This window comes from Heterocephalus glaber, unplaced genomic scaffold, assembly GCF_053883595.1.
Source record: "Heterocephalus glaber isolate CG9 unplaced genomic scaffold, H.glaber_assembly_v1.0 deba00001111, whole genome shotgun sequence".
NCBI lineage: Eukaryota > Metazoa > Chordata > Mammalia > Rodentia > Bathyergidae > Heterocephalus > Heterocephalus glaber.
The window spans coordinates 1,639,697-1,664,999 of record NW_028258194.1 but is presented as its reverse complement, the minus strand read 5'-3'; the positions used below and the strand labels follow the sequence as shown (position 1 = coordinate 1,664,999).

The 25,303-nt window shown below is 44.1% G+C and overlaps 1 protein-coding gene across 9 annotated transcripts in view; it reads right to left on the bottom strand.

Annotated features, from left to right (window-relative positions):
• Positions 1-25,303, bottom strand: part of LOC147828384 (BMP-binding endothelial regulator protein-like) — a 211,840-nt gene that overhangs the window by 71,158 nt on the left and 115,379 nt on the right. For all 9 annotated transcript variants that reach the window (XM_087210127.1, XM_087210125.1, XM_087210126.1 and 6 more), the window contains one exon: positions 3,657-3,756. In XM_087210127.1, coding sequence (XP_087066253.1) covers positions 3,657-3,756 — 100 coding nt within the window. The remainder of the gene's footprint in view (positions 1-3,656; positions 3,757-25,303) is intronic.

Below are 25,303 nucleotides of genomic sequence, written 5' to 3'. Positions count from 1 at the left end.
TTACCAGAGTCGCTTGCAGGCCAGACTGCAGCAGAGACACAGACCCAAGTCACTAGTTTGGCTCTCGCCATGGAGAGGAAACTTGTTGGTCCTCGAAAGGCGACCGTGAGGTGTAATGTGGGTCCCACACGTGACCTCCCAGGACCTGGGTGAGATTTCTCTGCACCTCGCTAACTTCACTCGTAAAATGGCATCAGCTGAGCAATGTGCCACAGCAGCACTTCTACTGGCAGCGCTAATACTGAGCTGCATAACCAAAGACTCCTCGATAGTGAGAACATTTAGCATACTGACTGTTAATATCTCCACTAACACAGGTGAGTGGTATGCTCAAAATATGTGGTGGATGATGTGTAAATTTTAAAAATTGTTACAGTAAAAGATACGCTGTCATTAATCCCCCTCAAAATCCTCCCCCTTGCTTTGATCACACTTATCCCATTGTTCTTGCCACTTTCTGAAGCAGTTCTGGAAGTCCTGTTTCATGAGCGCCTTCACAAAGTGTGATCAAAACTACAATGAATGCTATGTGCCGTCCAACAGAAAGGCGGGCTCAGAAAAACATGATAGGGTGTCCTCATCCACCCGTGCACCAGATCTGGCATGGTGCAACTTTTAGCTCTTCCCCAAACTCAAAATGACCATGAAAGGAAAATATTTCGAACTCGAGGCACCCATGACAGTCCCACTGGAGACATTCATACAGGAGGACTTCCAGGACGGCTTCAGGAAGTGGCACACATGATGGGGTCAGTGTGAAGAAAGGGGAGGATTCTGAGGGGAGTAATGGTAAAGTGCACTCTACTGCAATTAATTTTTTAAATTTAAGAGTTCGGCATACCTTTCAATCACTCCAAGTATTATATGAACACCTCAGTTCCAAGTCTCTTGAACTTCCTGAGAACTTACAGACTAAATAAGAGGATTGACTATAAAATATCAAATTCACCCATTCCCTATGTATTCCTCTATCCCTCTAGGGAGCCCTTCTAGGATGACTCTGAAGTAACAGAAAGCTGTGTGCAGCCCAAATCACTTGGATTTATTTGGCCTATCCCATGATAACCACTACTGCCAAGTCCCATCTTAGTTTTAAGACATTATAGTACATGAGATAACCCTAAGCAGCTCTTTTTATATTTACTGTAAAAAGGAGGGCGAAGTCACTTTTCATTAATTTAAACATTATTCTTCTAAAAGTCCATCTGAGATAGATTTCTGTCCTGAAAGTAGTAAAAACAGCTCTGCCTCAGTTAAGTAGTTTCCTTAAAGCTGTGATAACTTGGTTTGTCATTTTCCTATCTTTTATCCACATGTGCTTCAGGTATCTTGTAAGTCACCTCACAGCCTTTTTAGCAAAAGACAGGAGACAAACAGGTACAAAGCTCTATATGGAAACTTTCTTCTCTACCAACCCAAACCCATCTTTTTCATGGCTGAGGTCTGCATTTCCTCTCTAAAACTCCTTCACCTGTAGAGAGAACATCTCTTTCCTCTCCGGTTCCTGTGTCATCATACTGAATTCAACATTTTGCATAGGTGGACAGTTGGCTGGATGAGTGGATGGATGGACGATGGGTAGATGATAAGACTGATCTATCAACTGAATGATAGATTAATTGATCACTGAAAGGACTCTTCAACATTTTAACCCCCTGAACAGACATGACCAGTGACTCAACTTACCCCTTCTAGACCGTAAGTTTTACCTAAAATCATTGCTGTAAAGCTCCAGGCACAGTGCGGGGCATTCACCAACACTGCCAATGCATGGCAGGTGGTGACCGTCATCATCATTAGTGCCGACACGATTCACACATGGTCCTAGGGACCTCGTCTCCCTGGGAGTCTGCTGGGTGCTGCTCTGTGTGGGCTGATCTCTCATGGGACTGTCCTTTGGAAACGAGCAAAGCAAGGGAGGGAAGGCAGGGTTATGTCACAGGAAGGAATCCCTGTGTCAAGGGGAAAAGCAAATCAGTGCCCAGACTACCACAGTCTGATAGACTAAGATTTCAGCACCTAGACAGTATCCTGGTGTCTTTCCTTCCTGCTGTCTTTGTTGAGTGAATATATTTCTTTTTACCACTAAAGAACACAGGAACTTACCTTAATCCCAAAGTCACCCTGGCTCGATTTAAGACAAAATCCTCAAGGGGGAGTCTGAGGGAGGACAGCCTGAGTTAAGTCGTTTCCACATCATTCCATTGTGGTTTAGCAGAACCAAAAAGGCCTCACTTGGCAAATTACACCTTTCAAAGTTTCCCAAAACTTACCGTTCCTTTCACAGTCTGTCTAAAAACCACAAGTGATCAGTAGAACCAGCACTCAACACAATGTCCACTGCTCAAGGGGGAAGCTCCTAGGCCGACTCAGCATGCCCATGGCATTAGCTCCACAGCACTAATGCAGCCGCTTCTACTTGGGGCCAGGTCCACACCCCTTCCTCTGTGACAGCTGGCCCGGAAAAGGGAGCACTGCATCCCCACAGCAATGGCAGGGACATTTCTGCTGCAATAAATGGGCTCATCTCACTCCAGGGCCACAAATGCACATGGGTGACCCGTGAAGCCTATGTACATGGGAGTATCTGTAAGCAGGTGTGCCTAAACAGTTTTCCTTTGTTCTTCTAATTATTTCATATTGACTTACAGTGTGTGTGTGTGCGCCTGTATACTTATAACAGGAAACCAAACACTGTTAGATGAAACCACAGTAGAAGCTGGGTATGGTGGTCTATGCCTGTAATCCCAGAACACGGGAAGCTGACACAGGAGGGGAAGCCTGAGCCCTGACTGACAAGAGGCTGGAAGCCAAAGAGAGGGGCAGTGAGATGCCCAGGCCAGAGTAACTGAGCCCTGGTGAGGACAGCGCCGCCCGGGCTTCTCTGTGGAACACCGCCCTCCTGGCTGCAAACCTCCAGGAGATCTGCTGAGGGAGCCTGATGTGAGGCTCCCCAGGGCGGAAAGACTCAAGGTGCAGGGGTCTCTGAAGGGGCAAAACAGGGTTTCACGAAACAGCACAGAGCAGAAAGTGATTAAGGACCACATCCGCCCCCAGGGACCCCCAGAGATGGGGGGACCCCTCCCCCAGCCACAGTGAAACTGATAGCCGCACCTCTGTGCACGCACAAGCTCTATTTCAGCAACTGTATTTCACAGCTTCCTGAGCAGACTGCATGAGAAAAGGCACACACAGTGCATTCCAGGCCTGGTATAGTCAGGGCTCAGAGACAGTGCCCACGCTCTCCTCCTGCTGGATGCACTGTGTCCTGCCAGGCCTCTCCTCTGCTGCGTGGGATCCACCTGCACCCTGTGCCCCACAGGCAGCCCAAGGCTGCACCCTTCCATGCCATCACTTCTAACACCTCTGACAAGCGAGCCACTAACAGCCCTAAGCCGATGACAGACGTCTGCAGTCCTGCTCACCTCCAGGGGCAGTGTCCTGAGTCCTCTGGTGCCCCGATTCCAGATCAAGGGAAGACAAGAGAAGAAGCCACACCCAGTTCCCACCTTCTGCTCCCACAATTTGAGGAGCAGGTGTCTAGCGAGCCAGGAACCAGGGCCCCCTCGGAACCCCAGGGAGCAGTGCACATACACACTGTCCCGGAAACTCCTGGAAGAAAGCCATTATTCTTTGACCTGAAAATAGTCACTCACCCAAACATTTGGGGCAGCACTGTCCTGGGGGGGTGTGACTAAGGTGCTGGGGACAAGAGAGAATGGGACACACTTCTCTCACGCACTGTGTCCTGCCTCCCTAAGAAAAGAGAGAGAGAAAAAAGGCACATTTAGAAAAGTCAGTGCTACAGACCGCACAACCGAGACATCCGGAGCAGACCTAGGCCCTTGCCTAGGACCCTGGGAATCTCTGTATCCTCGGGGTCCTGGAGTGACTGCGATCCCCTCAAGCAGCTTCTGACCTTCTGCGCAGATCCTGCAAACAAACAGCCCCCAAGAGTGATCACAGATGGATCACTGCCCCTCGGCTGCCACCGCCTGCCTTTGTCCTGTCCCTGTCAAGACTCGCTTTGGAGTAGGTCTGGGGTAACCACCTGCTCCCTCTGCCTAGGATTTGAGACTTCGGGTCTTGGCACCAGGGAAGTGTCACCTAACCAGGCTGAGTGGCCTCCCCACAGGTCCCGCCTCCCTCCATCCCAACCTCAGGCACACAGAGGAACCCTGCGTGTTTCGTGAGCTTCTCCTCCTCTCTTAGTCCCATCTCCATGCTGCTCCTGCAGACAGCCTCCTCCAGGAAGGCCCCTCTGCACAGCTGGAAAGTGTCCTGGGATGGCCTAATGGCGTCCAGCCGGCGGAAGTGGCCAACCTGCTGAACATGGCAGCTCTGAAAGCCCCGCTCCCTGGCCTCAGCAAGCTGCACACTCCTGTTTCCATGAGCCAAGCACAGTCCCTGATGGTCGATTTGGGAAGAACTGGCAGAGCCCCAGGGGCCTATGGGAGCATTCTGGAGCCCCCCAGTGTCTTCCCTACTCTCGCTCTGGTTCTTCCCCCTTTCCGTGCCCACAACCTGTGGTCCTCGCCCCTTCCGTAGCCTCGTGCCGTCCTCCTCTGCCCATCGCACTCCTCTCTGGAAGGACGCATGCAGATGCCCCTCTTCCTCCTCACCAGGGCACCTGCTCTTCAGCCTCAGTGAGCTGGAAATGCTGACTGGGTCAGCCGCAGACAGAAAGGCAAAAGGAAAGTACTTTCCAGTCCATGCACACCTAAGCAATTTGCCCTTGCAACCTGGGTCATGAAAACTCTTTCTTGAAGTGTGAACTGCTTTGAACTTTATGAATAAAGTCGTTCTTTTAGAAAATCACTGAATATGGTAAGTAGATCTCTGGGAAAATGGAATTTTGGTGGGTTGGCATCTGTGGGATTAGAGCTAGAACCCGAAGTGTAGGCTTTCAGCCCCTGTGGTCTGGAGTAGATAATTTATATCTCAAGGGGATGCGGAAAATGAAGAACTCAAGGCTCGAAAGACCCTGGGCTAAAAGAGCACAGCCACGTTCAGGCATTTCTAAAGCAGAACACTCTGGGCCTTTCCCCATACCATCACCAGCTCTTTCTGCAGGACATCGGACCTGGCCTTGGCCTTGGGGTGCACGGCCTCCCTCCCCAGCCTCCCGCAGTCCCCTCCACTTCTGCTTCCCCTTCCTGTTCTTGCCACTTTCACTCTTACAGTTTACTTTTTGGTGGAGAGGAATGAAAAAGAGCAGGTGATATGCCTTGTTAAGTCTCTGTTATTTTAAAGACTCTTTAAAGTTGGATTCTTCCCCAAACCAATAGAGAACACAGGAAAATACCAATAGCTCTTCTATTGTTTTTATGTTATTCCCAGATCAGGAAGAATCATTTAAAAATCTTCCCCCTAATCATGGGCTGCTCTGAGATTTCTCACTCAAGTCTGCATAATCTTAAAGGCAGGGGCCTGTCCTAGACTTCAGAGGTTGGTAACTGGGTCCACACCAACCCCGAGGTCAGCCCTGCTACACATGACACAAAAGTCACGCCAGCCAAAGGAAGGACAGGACAAGCCCACCAACCTTGGCTTCCATTTCAAAGAAATTCCTCTGTAAACGACTTCCTCAGACCCACAGGCCCAGGCCACAAAAGGCAGCCTGTGAGCTGGGTTCTCTCTCAGCCACACAGAGCGCATGCTTTTTTTGGCAGTCTCGGTTCCTCCTGGATCTGCCTCTGTTTTCCAAGCATATTTTAAAATTTAAACACACTGAATAACTGCAAAAGACTTAACTTGTCCAACACTTTGGAAAGCTGGCAAAAGATTGTGTACAACAGTGATTTTCCTTACCATGAGGGCAAAGAGCAAACTGCACACACAATACAGCTACAGTCTGTGTTCCCAAGAGCCTGCTAGAGTAACTTGAACTCCATTCTGGCTCATGGGTCGGGTCAAGTTTTATTCTGTTTGGGTTGCAAAACTGTGGCACAGCCCAAGTCCCGAGGGTGCATTCCCATGAATGCCTACAGAGAAAGTCCAAGCCCTTCCTAGGAGCACAGTTGTAGCTCACATCCTGCTTCCAGAGTCCAGCTCAGCAGGGACTTTGGTTAAACAACAATCTGTGCCTTTGTGGTAAACTGAGGGAGTTAAGACACCAGGAGGAAACATTTCTGATTCTAAAAATGAATGAATTCCAATGTAGCTGCACTATCAGACTGTCACAACAGCGCTGATTGGCTTCCCTGCCTCGATTCAAGGAAGGCTCCACGTATCCAGACTCCTTTCTGGCACCCACCCACCATCCCATTATTCTGTCAAGCATGGCTGAAGATCTATTGGGTATGTGATATAGGTGTGGTCTTGAATACAAGACACAAAAAACACCTCTCTGAGGCACTTTCACCACCAATGAGCTTGTCCCTACTCTGCTGAGGTTGAGAGAGACTCACCACTGCCTCGGGATAAAGTTCAATCCAGTTGGGCTAAAAGGCCAGTGCAGTGTAGACTCTGTGCTGGCCACACTGCTTCCTGGTTTCCCTCAATAGAGCTATGCTGCATTTCCCAGATTGCTTTGCAGGTGGGCATGGCTATGTGACTTAGTTCTGACCAATAGGAGGAAGACGGGAATAGTATAACATGCTCACAGCACGATCTGTGAAATTTCCCACACACAACTGACACACCCCACTTTTTCTGCTGCTGAATGGAGAGCTGGCTGAATGGAGTGGAGACAGAGCCTGCTTCCCTGGGTCACCTAATGGAAATGCAGCCCCCAGGGCCTTGCTATGAACAGTCAGATGAGCAAGAAATAAATTCTATTGCATTACTGGGGTGCACTGGTTCTTTATTGTAGCATTAGCCTACTTTTTCAAGATATCCTACACCCTTCTCTTCAGAATCCCCCACTCCAACATGAGACAGGACTCCAGTGCCTCTTATTTCTTTATTGTCCCCAAACACACCTCATGCCTTCCATCCTCCTCACACCTGTTTCCCACTGACCCCCGTCAAGACCCTGCCTCATCAAGGTCAGCTCAGCGTCTTCTGCCCTGCAAAGCTTCCTAAGCCGGCCCTTCCCAGGAGTCTCCTCCACCCTCAGGCGCCTCCTCCCTCATCTATGCCCTTGTACGGTGGCTGCACAGGTAGTTTTGGCACATACATGAGGCTTGATACCGCAAGATGTTTTTAGTTCCACCCACACACACACTGTCCTTGGGGGGAGGGAAAGCCCAGTGTGCGGTGTCCTTCCGCAGAGTGAGAACACCAGCGAGTGAGAGAAGGAGTCCTCACCCTAACGAGCTCCACAGTGCGCTGAGTCCTGAGACCTCTTTGACCCAGGAGGCTGAGGAGATGGCACAGATTGGGCAGCCTGCGTTACGCACCTTGGTCACTTGCTGAGCTTTGCACATTCTAACCTTCCCTCTGGCACATTTTGGGTATTAGCTAAGTGTGGACGCTCATATGTCCAAAAGTGACATTCAACTTCCACACGTAGAACAACTGCTACCAGCCCAATGGAAAATCTAGGGAATTCCGTTTACATGTTTGAAAATTCCTGAGTGGTTAAAATACTTAGGGGCAAGTGACTATATATCTAGTTGACAGGGAAGAGAATGGCAGAAACTTCCACAGGACTTGTGTGTTCTGGCTTTCAACACCTGCTTTTGCTCAGAAGAGCAAGCTTTCTCTTTAGAGACAATCATTTATTATAATTACATATCCAAGTGCTTTTCTTCATGGGGACGGTGTTTAACACAAAGACCTGAAGCTGATCACAGGTCTATTTTCTGCTCCTTTTTTATTTTAGTCAATTCAGTCAAGAATCCAACTGCTTTGTGTCAAAGTTCACCCTGCAGCAGCAATTGTGCTGCATAATAAAAATCTGTCTTCCTGAATATAGGGATGGGTGCCAGAAAATAAACCACAGCCATGTGCGTGCGGGATGCTTTCCAGCCCGAGGATGCACGCGCTGGGAACGAGGCCTGGAAACGGTGCTGCATGTGATGGGCCTGGCTCCCTAACCGGAGGCAGGGACAGAGTTGCTCAACAGTTACCAAAATTCTCCCCAAATGTGGTAGAATTCATTGTAACTGAATCAGCTAAATTTTATATTTTAGAGATTTTTTCCTGCGCTCAATTTTCCAAAGACTGGAATTCACTGTGGACTCTGAGGCAGTGGTGGGAAGAAAGCAGAGCGAGCTTGGGGAATGGTGTGGGAGGGAGATGCATCTTGAGCAGGAAGGTTCTGCGTGACCCTGGTCCTTCCCCACGGCCACAGTGCAGAGCTGACTTGTGAGCAGAGCCGCCCTCTGCATCAGGACCTGTACCATAAGACTTCACAAAAGGGAATGGCTGTCCTCAGCCACACCTCTCTCTTGGGCCTGGAATTTTATCTTGCTGAAGTTTCAGAGCATGGTGCTGACCTCCAGGGGTAAAGACCTCAGTACTGGACTTGCTCTGTTCTTGGCCAGTGCAGGATGGAAAATCTGCCAATCAAAGCAGACAGGCAGCTGGGCCAAGGGGGCAGAATCAGACAGCAGAGAGGAGTCTTCCCAACAGGAAGAGGTCACACAAGGCCCTGTCCCTCAGTACTTTCATCATGTGCCCTGTGGGCATGCTGTCCTCACCTCGAGACTCTGACCTTAAGGTGCATGCTCAGAAAACGTGCCACTCGGCATACAATGGCAGGCTTGACATGTGATTCAGCTCCAACATCCGGGCCAGGTCGCTCCCTCCCCTCTGCTGTGCTCTCCCAAAGGCAGAACTGATCAGTGGGATGTGGAGTGGAATCACTGGATGGCCAGAACTCCCTCCCCTTGGAGCCATTTCCGTGCTGTCCTGGTAGGTTCTGGATGCATCTTTACCTCTGCTTCTTAGGATTAAATGGCCTAGATAAAATGGGTCAGCTCCATGCTATTACTTACTCAGGTGAAAATCCAAACCACAAACCCACCTTACTTGCCTCCAGGGCTTCTTCCTGTCAGGTTCTCTTCCCACCTCCTCCTTTCCTGTCTTAGCTCTTTTACTCTCACAACCACACGTGCCTAACAGGGGAGTCTCAAACCTCAGGCCTTCTCTCTTCCCATGCTCCAAGAAGAGAATAAAGCCCTTGCTGTCACTGTCAGGCCTCATTTAGAACCCACTGAGGCCCTCGACTGGCCTCTTCCATCCAGCTGGGTGAATCTGTTCTTGAATCTGCAAGTCCTGAGGGGCCACCTCCATGCTTAGCAACCTGCAATGATTCTCACTGCTACTGAGTCCCCAACCTAGGCTGTGGCCTACAATCAACTGTGGAACTGTTGAGTAAAGGACACAGAGGGCTTCATGCTGTGAAGATGCTGCTGCAGTATCCAGCATGTGGGTTTTATTCAAGCTCCAACTCTGTCCCCAGCCTTGGTGCTGCCTCTGAACTCCAAACCCTCCTACACCTGCCTGGGCTCCCTGGGTGGAGGCTGGGACTTTGCAGCCAGGTCTCCATGGCAGGGCAGGGGCACCAGCTGAGGGAGCTGCTTCCTTCTGCTGTCTCCTATGACCTCCTGTAGCCACAGCTTCTCCCCAAATCTGCACCCCAGCTACGCTTGCAGTTCTGCTCACACTTCCCACAAGTCAGACCAGCCTCAGCCAGGCATGGAGGTGCATGTCTGTAACCCCAGCACTCTGGGAGGCTGAGGCAGGAGGATCACAAGTCAAGTCCAGCCTGGGTAATTTGGCGACCCAGCAAGGCCTTGTCTCAAAAAGTAAAAGGGGGCTGGGATGCAGCTCAGTGTGAGGGTCCTAGGTTCAATCCTCAGTTCTGCAAAATAAACAGAACTGGTTTCTCTGTCTCTCCTGGCTTCTAGATGTGGCCTCCCCTTTGGCTCAGGGCCCCTTTCCTCCCCCAAAGCCATTGGTGTGGCATCTTCTGATCTCCTCCTCCACCTCTCTCCCTGACCCTGGAGCCTGGTGCCTCCCTCTGGTGGGGACTTTGTAAGAGGCAGAATGGATTAGGAAGCAAAACCCAGCAATATGCTGTATGTAAGAAACACACCTAACTCAAAAGGAAATCCATAGACTGAAAGTAAAAGGATGGAAAACAGTTCTCCATGTGACAGGAACCCAGAAAAAAGGAGGCATAGCAATCCTATTTGCAGACAAAGAAGATTTCACACCAAAACTAATTAAGAGAGACAAAGATGGTCACTACATCCTTGTGAAAGGAACAATCCAAGAGAAAGAGATGACAATCCTAAATATATATGCACCAAATATGAAGGCCCCTAACTATACAAAACAAATATTAATGGACATGAAAAACTAAATAAGCACTAATACAATTGTAGTGGGGGACCTCAACACCCCTCTATCACAAATAGACAGATCAACTAGAAAAAAAATTAACAATGAAATTCTAGAACTGAACCAGTGTACTGAACAAATGGACTTAAGAGATGTTTACAGAGTGTTCCACCCCACAAAATCAGAATACACATTCTTTTCAGCTGCACACGGGTCATTCTCCAAAATAGATCACATGCTAGCTCATAGGACATATCTAAGTAAATGTAAAAGAATCAAAGCTATCCCCTGTATATTGTCAGACCATAGTGCAATACAACTGGAGATCAATAAGATAAGAAACTGCAAAACTCCCACAAATACATGGAAATTGAACAACACCCTCCTGAACAACCAATGGGTGACAGAGGAAATTAAAGAAGAAATTAGACAGTTTCTACAAGTAAATGATCATGCCAGTACAACATACAGGAATCTGTGGGACACAATAAAAGCAGTTCTACATGGGAAATTCATAGCAGTGAATGCCCATATTAGGAAAACAGAGAGAACTCAGTTAACCTAACGTAGAACCTCAAGCTCCTAGAAAAGGAAGAGCATAACAAACCCAAAGCTTGTATAAGAAAGGAAATTACAAAGATCTGAGCAGAAACCAATGCAATGGAGACTAAGAGAATGATACAAAAAATCAATGAATCAAAGAGTTGGTTTTTTGAAAGAATAAATAAAATCGATAAACCTTTAGCCAACCTTATCAAAAAAAGGAAAGAAAAGACTCAAATCCATGCAATTAAGAATGAAAAAGGTGAAGCTGCAACAAATCCAGGAGAAATTCAGCGAATCATCAATACCTACTTTGAGAAGCTGTACTCTAATAAAATGGAAAACACAGAAGAAATGGACAGATTCCTAGATACATGTGAATTGCCAAAGTTAAATGAAGAAGATATAGAAATTCTAAACACCCCAATTACAATGAGTGAAATTGAAAATGTAATAAAAAATCTTGCCAACAAAGAAAAGCCCAGGTCCTGCTGGCTTCACTGCTGAATTCTACAAGACATTTAAAGAAGAACTATTGCCATTACTCTTTAAACTTATCAAGTAAATTGAAAGGGAAACAGGGCCTCCAAATTCATTCCTGGAAGCAAGTGTTACTTTGATCCCAAAACCACGGAAAGACCCAATTCAAAAAAAGAACTACAGACCAATCTCCCTAATGAACAGAGATGCAAAAATCCTCAACAAGATACTAGCAAACAGAATACAGAGTGTCATCAAGAAGATCATACACCCTGACCAAGTCGGATTTATCCCAGGGATGCAAGGATGGTTCAACATCCATAAATCAATAAATGCAATACACTATATTAATAGATGCAGAAAAAGTATTTGACAAAATCCAACACCCATTCATGATAAAAATGCTACAGAAAATTGGAATAGAAGGTCTTTATCTCAACCTGATTAAGGCTATCTATGAAAAACCAACAGCCAACATCATACTAAATGGTCAAAAACTGAAAACTTTCACGCTAAAATCAGGAAAAAGACAAGGATGCCCACTATCACCACTCCTGTTCAATATTGTTCTGGAAACATTAGCCATAGCCATTAAAAAAGAGAAAGAAATAAAAGGAATAAAGATAGGAAAGGAAGAAGTTAAACTGTCATTATTTGCTGATGATATGATACTTTACATAGAAGACCCCCCAAAAAACTCAGTCAAAAGTCTGCTAGACCTAATTGACAGATCCAGTAGAGTAGCTGGATATAAGGACAACACTCAAAAAACAATAGCCTTCTTATACACAAATAGCAGACCCATTGAGAGAGAAATTCGGGAAATAATTCCTTTTACAATAGCATCTAAAAAAAATTGAAATATCTAGGAATAAACCAAACAAAGGAAGCAAAAGACCTCTACACTGAAAACTACAGCTCTCTGACAAAGGAGATTGAAGAGGATATAAGAAAATGGAAAGATATCCCTTGTTCCTGAACCAATAGAGTGAAAATGGCCATAGTCCAGCACCCAGAAGGAAGCTCCCTGTCTCCATTCCAGGCTCCTAGGGCAGAGAAGCTCAGCCAGTCCCAGCACCCAGAAGGAAGTTCCCCTGCTGCCATCCCAGGCTCCTAGGGCAGAGAAGCTCAGCCAGTCCCAGCACCCAGAAGGAAGTTCCCCTGCTGCCATCCCAGGCTCCTAGGGCAGAGAAGATCAGCCAGTCCCAGCACCCATTAGGAAGCTTCCCTGCAGCCATCTCAGGCTCCTAGGGCAGAGAAGGTGAGCCAGTCCCAGCACCCGGAAGGAAGCTCCCCTACCACCATCACAAGCTCCTAGAGCAGAGAAGCTGAGCTGGTCCCAGAACCCAGAAGTAAGCTCCCCTGCAGCCATCCCAAGCTCCTAGGGCAGAGAAGGTGAGCTGTGTGGGCACCAGAAGCACCGCCTCCCTGCTGTGGAAATGAGAAAACACATAAACAAGCCTCAAAAACAGACTTCCAGATCACCTACAGCAACCCCAAAGGGAAACGAGATGGAACAATCCGATACTCAACCACCTGGACTCTGAACTGGCAACAAAAGAGGATCTGGGAAAAATGAAATCAGAAATAATTACTCAGATAACAGCAAAGATTTTGCTCATGATGCAAGACATGATTAATAAATCTAGAGAAGATACAGATTAAAAAAATAGAGGATCTGAGGAACATGATGGAATCCCAGCATAGGAAACAAATGGAATCCATAAAACAGACACAAACATTTCCAGGAGATTAAAAACTCCATTGAAAGTCTATGCAGCAGAATGAGCCAATGTGAGGGCAGAATTTCAGACATAGAAGATAAGATTGCAATTAGTGACCAGGAAAAGAAAAATTGCTTTAAAATTGTAAGGGACCATGAGAAATCAATCTAGCAGCTGCTAGACAATGCAAAGAAGAATAACATAAGACTGATTGGAGTCAATGAAGAAACAGGAGAGAGTGCAGATGACATAAAAAAAAACTGTTCACAGAAGTGATGGCAAAAAACTTCCCAAGCAGGGGAAAAGAACTTGACATACAAATAAGTGAGGCATATAGGACTCCAGCTAGCCTTAATAAAAAAAAAAAATCTACACATAGGCATATAATAGTTAGGATTCCAGAAACCCAGCGCAGAAGAACAAAATTCTACAAGCAGTGAGAGAAAAGAAACAAATCACATACAAAGGAAAGCCCATCAGAATCACAGCAGACTTCTCAATGCAAACCCTCAAGGCAAGAAGAGCTTGGAGTGATGTATTTCAAGCCCTAAAAGAAAACAGCCTCCAACCCAGATTGATGTACCCTGCAAAACTATCTTTCAAAATGGATGGAGAAATAAGATACTTTCATGATAAAGAACACCTCATGAACTTCATGAATACCAAACCGGCACTCCAAAACATTTTAGACAATACCCTAGGAAAAGACAATGAGGATCACAACCCCAGGAAACCCAGCAGAATGAATCCATTGGGGATGACAAATTAAATGCAAAGGGGGAGAATCCAACAAAAAGAAAAAGTCAGGACAAGGCTTTTAAAACTTTTAACTTCATCTCCCCAGTGAGTGTATAATTCAATCTTATTATTGTACTGATTAGTATTTTTCTGATTCTAGAGTTGCACATCATTCCTTGTGCTATACTGGCTATTTATCATCTTCTTATATCTACTTTTTAATTGGGTTGTCTATTAATGAGCTCTAAGAATTCTTTATATATTCTGCTCATAGGTTATATGCATTGGAAATATGGTCTGTTTAAGGACTACTTTTCATTTCAATGACGTCATTTAAAGTTCTAAATTTCAATGGAATCTCATTTATCAATTTTTTTCTTTTATACATCATGTTTTTTGTATCCTAGGTAGTTCTTTCCTACCCTGAATTCATAAATATTTTCCCTTATAATCTCTTCTTAAAGTTTTATACTTTTAGGCTTTCTTATTTAGGTTCATAGATCCTTTAAAGTTATTTTCATGCATGGAAAAAAAGGGTTGAGGTTAATTTTTTATATATGGATACCAGGTGTTCTAGTGCCGTTTGCTGAAAACATTATCTCTTCCTCGGCTCTTGAATTGAGTTTATATTCTATAAAATGCTAATGTTAAATAATCTTTCAAAACTCAGAGGACCATATATGTGTGGTTCTATTTCTAGATTCTGTTTTATTCCAATGATCTATATGTCTTTCCTTACACCAACACTGCCTTGATTACTGTAGCTTTAGAAGAAGTCTTAAAATTAGGTATTAAATGTCTTCCAAAACTGTTTTTGTTTTTAACTTTTCTAGGTCTTTTGTACTCCTACATAACTTTTAAATTTCAATATCCAATTCATTTATAGCAAGTATACACAGACCTCAATTTTTATATATACCTTGTATTTTCTAATCCTGCTAAATTCAAGTACAAGTTCTAGGGGCCCCTAGAGATTTCTTAGTATTTTCTCTGTAGATGATCATTTCATCTACATATAAAGATTTTGCTTCTACCTTGCCAATCCTATCCTAATTGTGTCATTTTATTGCCAGACTATTTTGGTGGGGAGTAGGTTTCAAAGTTCAATGGACAGATAAAGAGTAAGCATATCTGCCCTTGTTCCCCACCTTAAGGAGAAAGCATTCTATCTTCTCCATTTATATAAGGCGTTCTCGCTGGAAGCATGGAGTAGATGTCTTTAATCTGTTGAGAAGGTTCTGTTCTACTTCTAGGCTCCTGATAGCTTTTACCATGAACAGCTGTAGAATTTAGTCCAATACTTTTTCTGCAACTAGTGACAGGATCATATGGCTTTTTCCTTTCCTCTGTTAAAATGATGACTTTTGGGGGTGGATCTTCCAATGCTGAACCAACACTGCCATCCCTATAACAAAACCACTTTCTACATCCTGCCAGATCTGACTTCCAATAGTTTGTCCTGTTAAACAAATTTCTATCTATGTTCATACTTTTTCTTCTATTATCTTTATCCAGTTTTGGGATTAGCACAATGTTGAGTTCCTTAAATGAGGGGAGAAGTGTTCCTTCTGTTTTCTGCTTTAATTGTTTGATATAATTTATCAGTTAAAATGTTTATGAGCCTGCTGTTGTCATATAGGTAGGTTTTCAAGCTAGGAATATACTTTCTTTAATAGGTACTATTCAAATTTTATATTTCCTCCAGAGTTAGTTTCATGAATTTGTCTTCCAAGGTGCTTCTTAGAAGTTGTCAAATTTATTTCAAAACAGATTTTTGAAATATGCTTTCTATATCCTTTTAAATTCTGTAAAATCTGTGGTAATGTCTCTTAGATCTTAATATTGTAATTTTAAAAATGTGTAACTGATATTGTGTAACAGGAAGAAAAGGTCTAAAAGAGCAGGGGAATTGTGAGGGGTAGGGGAAGGGAAGAAAGGGAAAGGAAAAAATATGAGAAGATGAAAAAAAATGGAAACAAGGTCTTTGCAAATAGGGAAGGGTGGAGGGAGTGAAGGGAGGGCAAGGGAAGGGGAAAAAAATAAGAACCAAGATACTCATGTAAAGGTACAAGATCCCAATGATGAATGTAACTGTATTTTATACCACAAATGTACCAATAAACTTAATGGGGAAAAAGGTATATAAGGATGCACAAACTTCTATTTGGGGCTCTCAAGACAGACAGGAGTCACTCAGTGAGCCACTAGCATCATTAAAAGTCGCTCTTTTTTTCCTATCTTCATGTTAAAAGTTATCTGTGCTGGGGTCCTGTGTCCTGCTTCAAGGGAACAGAGTACCATCCTAACAGAGTTTTGTCTAAAAGGCTTAAAACTCAACAGTGTTCTCTTTTTGTTTCATCTAATTCTCTTTTGGCTAGCTTTGTAATGTCAGATCTAAATGCAACAGCAAAGCCACAATTATAAAAAGGCTACTGTAGCAGGACACAGTACAATCAATCTGGTTTTGTCAACAAATAAATGATAAGGACAAAGAGAGAGGTGGAGATTCTGGATTAAGAGAAAGTAAAGAAATATATCAACCAATAATAGTGTATGGACCTTGTCTGGATCTAAGCAAAGCAACTGGATTAAAAACTAGAAAAGTGAGCAGGAAATTTACATGACAACTATATATTCAGTAACACTAAAGAACTAGCAGTAGGTTTTTAAAGATATGATAATGTACCATGATCATGTTTCTTCAAGAGCCCTCTTTCAAAATACATATGAAATGTTTACATTTGCCATGACCATCTGTCTGGAATGTATTTCAGAGCAATGTGGTGTCTGTTTGAAATGAGAAGGTCATGCACTGATGGTGACTGATGTATGGAGGACTCATCACACTCATCTATTTGCTTCTATGGCAAATAGAATTTTATTCATTTTCCACAGTACAAGTTTTGAAAAGGATGTAGAATTTTGATAATGGTTGTATAACTCTAAACTTTCTAAAAATCATTGGCTGGTACTACTTAAAACATGTAAACTTCATAGTACGTAACTTACATTTAAAGAGAGCTATCTTTCTCTCTATTAAGTTTTAAAATGATTAAATACAGTACAATAAAGAGTCTAGTTGGAAAGGCTTCACCAGAGGTCATCAGATGATCATAGCTTGAACTAAGGAGAACACAGTGGGTGTGAAGGACATTGGTTCAAGGAACCTTAGCAACACAAGCTCTACAGGACCTGGTAGGCCAGGAAGGAGACGTGGAGAAGGAGGTGTGGAGTGTCATTCCCAGAGCCTGGCTCACAGCACGTGCCCTAGGTCAGGACAGGTGGCAGAAAGGAATCGTCATTCTCTTAAAAAGCCTGATGAACTGAGGCAGGAGGAAGCCAGGGGAATGGCTGGAGAAAGAAAAGGGGGCCCACTGTGGCACTTTCTGGGACTTGACCCAGCTCTGAGTTAAACATCAGTCCAGGCCTAGGATGCCCAGGTCTAACTACATTGGGAGAAAGTAACCAGGTAGCTTAGTTTCTACACAGTCAGTCTCCAGGCATGTGCTCAGTGGTGTTTTGAAACCCTTGGCCAGCCCCAGCTTAATTTCTACATCACTGACTAGGCTGACCCCCACCCCACTTCATGGGCACTGGAAACCATCACAGTCCCCCAAGGGCCATGAAGGGTCAAAATTTCACAGCCCAGGGCCAGGGATTTAGCTCAGTGGTTTTGCCACCTGCTACACAAGTGCAAGGACCTGAGTTCGATCCCCGGTACCAAAAAAAAAAAAAATTTCAGAGCCCAGCTGCTCACTGGCAGGACTAAAGCCTCAGACCAACACTTCAATCCCACCCCAAAGCCTAACACCTAAAACCTGCAGCACTGTGCCCCTTGTCTCTGAGCTCTTTTTACCGGCCATTCTGCCCTGTGAAGCAGATTCTCAATTCCAAATGAATCTTTGATCCTGTTGCTCCTTTTGGGTGTCCCACTCAATTCTTTCTTCAGGACATCAAGAAGCTGGACAAGACCCCTGATGAGGGACAGAACTGGGCAGAGGGGAGCCCTTGTAGCTGAACCTCCAGGAGAGAGCTGAGCACCACTGCACTCTGCATGCAATTTTCGGGTCTTTAGTTCTTTTCAGTAATTTTACCCTATTTTTCAGCCAGTATTTCCAGGCTAAGACACTTCCCAATGTCCCCAGTTCCAGAAATCTGACCCACAAATGGTTACAAAAAGTGCTGCCTTTCACAATTTTTGAGCTAGTAATTTTTTAAATATTACTTAGAAAAAGGAAGTCATTATTATTTTTCATCTGAGATAGTATCTGAAGGCAAGTTTAACCCATTTAGGTTTATTGTTAGCATTGATGTCTTTGATTTCCATCTCATGGTCTTTTTTCAAGCTTGTTCATAATCCCTCAGTTATTCTGATAGAGCAAGACTATACAATAGACAGGCCTATGCCTTGCCTCCATGTTTGTTTTTTCCCACAGAATATTTCGTTCCAGAAATGTGACGGCTTGTGCTGCTGGTCAGTGCTCTTGCCCAAAGTATCAAAATGCTTTGTAACTATTTGAACTTGTGACCTTTCAGGAATGTTCTGTTAGCTCTGCCCCTACCAGGAAGGTTCTGTTAACTCCGCCCCTCTCAAGAATGTTCTTAGCTCCACCCCCTTGCCTCTGTGAGCATGCTCACCCAGCATGTACTTCAGAATGTGCTGTAACTCTGCCCCTCTTCATCATTGAGCATGCTCACCTACCCTGTAGATGCCTATTTAAGGAGATTCTCCCTTCTGGAGAAGTGCTCAGTCTTCCAAGTACAACTCCTCTGAGCCTGCTGGCATAATAAAGGTTTTTCTCTGCCTCTTTGAGTGACCATCAGATTCTTGAGTCTTCAAATTGTAGTAGCTTCAACACTGAGATGTAACACTCAGCTGTACCTCAGAGCTGCGGCTCTTGCTGTAACATGCGATGTAACACTTGGCTATAGTACCGAGCTATTCTGCTTTGCTACAATTTTATTTGGTTGTGATTGTTATTAGGTGAGTCATTCAGTGGTATAATTTGATGATGGTGTGCTTTGTTTATAGTACATGATCAATACTTTACTTGATTTTATTTTTCCCCAGGGTATGACATAGTATACACTTTCCCATCTTGTATGCTATCACTCTAAGAACGGATATAGAAAGAAGTGATGAGTTTTCTTGTGTGTACGTGTTTGTGTGTGTGTGTGTGAGAGAGAGCACAGGATGAGAAACAGGCATTATACACAGATTCTGCTCTTTTTAAAATATGTAGTAAAACTCTCACAAGTGAAAGGTCCTGAGTTTGATCCCCGGTAGCAGAAAAATAAAAATTAAATTAAAAAATAAAATCTGTAGTAAACTGAAACTTGAGTCAGTTTCCTAAACTAAGACCTATCTGCCTTATGTTTAATGCCACTTCCAGATGCCAACATTTGGGCTCTGCCTATCTCCATGTGCAAAGTTCTCAAGAGCGTTTTCTTGAGGTTGGGATGGGGGTAATATTTTGGGAGAATCAGCAGAGATTGCACTGAGGACCCCCATTTGAGAGAGATTTTGGAACTGAACCCTCAGAGGAGAGCGGACTGAAGGGGGAGTCCCCAGCCTCTGCTGGACCCGAAGTTTCTGCCATCTTTTCAGCGAGCGGCAGTTCCTGGTTCCCGGGCCTTCTCTCTACCACCTCTCGGGACAGAGTCTGGATTGGAAAATGGATTTCCTGTTCTCCCTCTTGCTGAGCTTCTCTTCCCCTCACCAATTTCATCCTAATAACATGCAGATTTCATGTGGCTTCATTTATTCTCCCTGCTGCTATTGCCAGGCCCCTCCCAGTTGCCACAAGACCTTCAACTCTGAGTGAATTCCTGGGGTTTTCCTTTCAATTAAAGGCTTCCAGAAACAAAATTTCAGAAAATGGGTTCAGCTCAGCTGACTAAGACCTAAAAGTCTTTCCAAAAGACATTTCACAGGAAAAAATATTACTGGCATAAAACTTTCAGCACTGTTCTGGCCAGCAGTTTGCATTTGGCTTTCATTTTTCCAATCTCCAGAAATGTAAAAACCCTAGCACAGTAATCAACATCTTTTCTAAACTGGGCCCAGTTCTCTAGAATGTTCTTGCTCTTCTCACCCAAAGGAGTTTCAAGGTGCAGTGTAAACTCACATTTTTTTGCCCCATCCCACTGAAAGTAGCAGAGCCCTTATTTATATTCTGGCTTGCAAGGTTTTCCTTTCGTGGAAATTTTTACTCATCTTCCATTGAGAGCAGTATGAGGATAAGAGAGTTCTGTGGAGTCCTCTGAAAGTCTGCACATGAAAATACAATTTGTGTTTTCTTCCACTGCTACCTATGGAGGTGGCTGAGTGAGTTTCTGGTCCGTTCTTACCAGAAGAGCATCATTCCCAGTCTTGAGACCCACAGTGCAGCCCACAGGACCACAGCATAGGTAACTCTTGTGAGCTCATCAGAAATGCAGAATCTTGGACCTCACCTCAGACCTCCACACCTGGGACCTATTTTATCAAGATTCTCAGATGATTCCCATGCACTCACACTCTGAGAAGCACTGAACAAAATCCTAGGGGCTGGAGAAGGGGTAGAAGATCTGAGGAAAGGTGCAGAGGATGGAAATAGAAGAAGTTTTGGGGGACAGAAGAATGAGAGCCTTGTGTGCACATGTGTGCACATATGATAATCTCTACAGTCCATAACCACTTGGTACGGTATGTGTTTCCAACTGTTTCATAAAGGAGAAAACTGACATTCATATTTAAGACGTTTACCCAAAACTCACATAAGAAATTAATGCTTTGCATGAGTCAAAGCTAGATTTAGCCAACTCCAAAGCAAGCCTCATAAAAAAAGAATTGCTCTCATTTTACTGTCTTCCCATGACCTAAGACACTCATGTGAACAGTAGTTAAATCAATCCCTTTGTTTTCTAACCTGATTACAGTGTCTAAAACAAAGACAAGACCCTGGTTTCAAAGAAAACACTATACAATATTAAAGCACTAAAAAGTATTATGTTGCATTTTCCTGCTGAACAAATGGAGGGCAGCTCCTGATGCTGAGGCAGGTGTGGTCACCCTGACAGCAGGAAATGGAAACAGAACCACACAGCCCAAGATAGGTCAATGGGGACTCAGTACTGAGTCCTACAGAGGCATCTGTGAGTCATCAGGTGAGTAGAAAACACTCCACAGGAGACAACACCTGGGCTTAGCTGCAAGATGAACCATGGAGGAACAGAAGAAAAAGACTGGAAACAAGACAGCGAGTGCTCTGGAGCAGGAGGTGAGAAGATGCTCACAGTCACAGATGCCTGCCCGCTGATGTGTGCATAGGAGCCTGTGGACTGGAAGCGGTCATTTTACCTCCTGACTCCTGGGCAGGGAGGAAGAAGAGGGAGGACGGGAAATGTGGAATCTGATCAGATTTGCTTGCAAAGTTGTCTTCCTTCTAAGACAGCTGTACTTCAACCAAAACATCAGACAGCCACTTTCCTGCTCCTGCGTGCAATCAGCTGCTCCACACAGACTCACAGTACAAGCCGAGATATACAAGCAAGTGATGCTTTTGAAGAAAAATGCTTGGAGATTTCTAATTTTCCAGAAACAAACTCTGAAAGTAGAGGCGAGGGGCAAAAGAGAAGGCCTGGGAATTCCCAAAAGAAAAGCCTTTGATCCGAGTAGCTGTCTTGCTCACACCCTTCTCCTTCATCTCAGGACACCTCTCCAGTCCTGAAGGAGCCACCAAAGGGGGCTTCGCTCTCCGACATTTGTGGGCTTCCTGCAAGGAGGCACCTGCTCTGCCACAGGACACTCTTTTACAGCATTACATTTAGTTCTTATGTTCCTTTAGGTTGAGCATTGAACTTTGCTAGACAGAGAGCAATGACATCCCTCAGCCAAGTCTGCTGGGCACATTTAAAGGTGGACAACAAGGTCAGTGCACTTGGCTTGCAAGCAATGACCCAGGAGCCCTCATGGGAACAAATGGACATTCCTCCCCAAATCACCCCCCGACTAATACAGCATCCTCACAAGGCACAGTAAGGGCAGTTTTAGAAAAGCCATTTAATCTCTTTCCAGCCCTAAAGAATTCAAAAAGAATAAAGTCTATCTAGTCTTTTTTTTTTTTTTTGGTACTGAGGATCAAACTCAGGACCTTGTGCTTTTGAGGCAGGTGCCAGAACCACTGAGCTAAATCCCCAGCCCTAGTCTTAGAGTATTCTAATATGCAATCAAGACAAAATGAATGATAAAGGTGTATTCAAGAATTCAGCAGTAACATGTAAATTACTCTTAATAAACAGGGTTAGATTTATACTTCCTTGGCAAGATGCACCTCAACCCAAAGCCATCAGTCCCCTGGGTGACAGAGAAGCATGGGATGCTGCCATTCAGTTAGAGCATGGACAAAGACCTCCACTAGCACTGGACTCCTCCCTCTAGTATCCTTCTTAAGGTGCCAGCCTACAATTCCACAAGAGAAAAACTTAAACATACACAAACTTTTCAGAGGAAGTAAAAATCATTATTGTTGTCAGGTTGTCTTAGTCACTTTCTTGGTCACTGAGACACAATCCCCAACACCCAGAATGTGAAGGAGGAAGGGTTGATTTTGGCTCACAGTCTCTAGAGGTTTCAGTCCACACTTGGCTGGCAACAAGGCAGAGGAGAGCTGCTCTTGGCTTTGCTAACAGGAAGCAGAGAGAGAGAGAGAAGGGAGGGGAGGGAGCCAAATCCTTCCGGGCCACGCCCCCACATGCCCACCTCTTCTGACCAGGCTCCACCTCGAGACATCACATTCAGCTATAACCTCACCCCTGGACTGACCCACCCATGAGTGTCATGCACCACATCCCAGCCACCTCCCAAAAGCCCATCTATGAGCACGTGAGGTTTTGAGGGACATCCAGATACACCCACAGCATCAGGTGACATGCTGACTTCTATGGAGACCTTAAGTATGCCCCTAATAAACATAGAAACTGGATGATTTTGTACTAGGCAGGCTGTTTTTAAAACCTGTATAATGTGTCTTGTTATTAAAATCATCAATATAATAGGGGAAAACAGGGCTTTTTTCTTTTTAGTTTTATAGTGGGAAAGGCCTTCTTAAATGTAGCATGAAATCCAGAAGCTCTTACAGAAAGCTGAACAAACTTAACCACATGAAAATACTAGTATTTCCCATAAAAAACCACTATAGGACCAACAGTGGCAAACTAGGACATGGAAATGAGACAATAACACTGACCAAGGTCTAGCTTCCTTCATTTACAAAGGCTTTAGAAATCCACACAGAGTGCCAACAGCCCTGGGGAGGGAAAAACCAAAGGCTCTGCACAAAAACTGAAATATGTGTGAATTGAGTAACACACTGCATCAATTCTGATTGTTATATTTCAACACTTTCAAAGTCCAGATGAGTCTTACAAGCAATCAGTACATCTTCTTAAATTTGATGAACTGCAGTCCACGAGAAGATATTACACAAAACTCCATGGTAAGAGAAAATCAATGAAATAATATTTTTGCCAATCATACTGAAAAATTAAAACAGTAACAATACTGTATTGACAAAAGGCACACATGTGCACACACGTGTAAACTTACTGGGGTGAAAGTCACTACTGTCTTCATGGAGACCAGCCTGGCAGTCTCCAAAAATAATTAAAATACCTATACTCACTGATTCAACAAGCCTAGTCCTAGCAATTAACCCAAAAGAAATATTTGCAAATGTGGGAAGGAAAACAGACACATGTATCAATTATGTCATTGTTTATAATAGAGAAATATTGGAAATAATTTATAATAGAAATATTATGAAGAATATACTAGTAATATAGTCATAAATAAATTACCATCTACCTCTGAGTAAAGTATCACCTATAAATGGAATAACATAAAGCCATTTAGAAAAATGACGTAGCACTTAACACCACTGTTATGGCTTGGGTCTGCATGTCCCCCTAAAGCCTTGTATGGTCATAGGTGGGGCTTTTTCAAAGGTGGCTGGACTAGAGTGTGGGGCTGGAATTGATTCATGGTGCAATGCTAGGCTCAAGGGCATTAGGATCAAGGGTGTGTGTGCGACCTGCCCTAAGTAGTCTGGAGAAGGTAAAAGGGGCAGAAAGACACTGTTAAGGGTCCCTTGTTGCTTTGCTTTCTCTCTCCTCCATGAACTGTTGCCCCTCCACCATGTGCCACTCTGCTTTGGAGCCAGCTGATTATGGACTGGAACCTCCACAAACTGTGAGCTCAATAAACCCTTTCCCCTTTATCTTTGGGTGTTGGGTATTTTGTCTCAGCAATGAAAGAAAAGTAACTAAGACAGAAGGAAACACTTAAATTGTTTCCAGGTAAAAGGATGCACACTAGGACCATAATGTTAAGTGAAATAAATCAGACACACAAACTTAAATATCGCATGGTTTCCTTTCTATGAGGAAACCAAACTATAAATAAATTCTGGAGCAAAATAAACGAGAAATAACAGAAGACAGGCAGATAGAACTTTTGCAAAAGGGAAGGGAATGAAGAAATGGAAGGGGGTAGGTGGGAAGAGAGGAGAGCAGAGGCCATCAAGAGAGTCCCGCTTTACTATGCGCACATGCCAGTGCCCCAGCATGAATGTGTCATTATGTACTGAAAACAGGTCCTAATAAAATACTTTAAATACAACAAGGGAAAATAATAGCAGTAGATGCAGAAAACAATGCATTAAGAAAATACAGCAGCCACTCAAGTTAAAAATACTCCACAAACTAGAAATAAAAAGAGCCATCCTCAATCTGAAAAAGACATCTACAAAACACACAGCAAACCTCCTACTTAAAGGCGAATGGCTGAGCTCCATGATCAGACAGCAAGAAATACTTCTGCAAGCCCTTCCTATCCTGGCCCCAACATTTAATGTTGACAATTTCCTGAAGTCCAGGAAGATTGCAAGATTACTACCATGGACAGCCTGCATGTCCTTCATTTAGAGTCAAGTTTTAAGTACTTTGCAACATTTTTCTCTTTCTTGGCCAAAGAAGCTTCTTTATGAAAAAGACTCATTTGTAGGCCCTTTACCCCTGAAATGTATCTCACAAGCCTAAGAATATTTTCCTTTCCTTTACAGCCATAATATGATCAGACTCAGGAAATTTAATATTAATATAATACTACTACTTAATATAGTTTATCTTCTAATTCACCCACCTGCTTTAATCATGTCTTTTATAGTATTTTTTAAACCAGGATCCGCTCCAAGATCATGAATTGTATTTACTGCTCATGCCTCTGTCATCTACCTGAATGTAAAATATTTGCACAAATTTGTTGTTTCTTTCATAACCTTAAAGGAGGGCTCCACCTCCACACCAAGATGTGCCAGTGTCCCCAGGGCACAAGGGACTTAGGCTCAGCCACGTAGCTCCTTTTTGAGCATGATTTAGCCATTTTGTCCCTACACTTCCTTTCTACCTTCTCTTCCCCACCAGCACTCCCATGTGAAGAATCTGTCATTCATGAGTTTTCACAGAGAAGAACCATTTAGTGGGTCAGGAATGTGGACAGCCGTGAACCCACTTGCCACAGATGGATGGCTCTGCAGATCTTG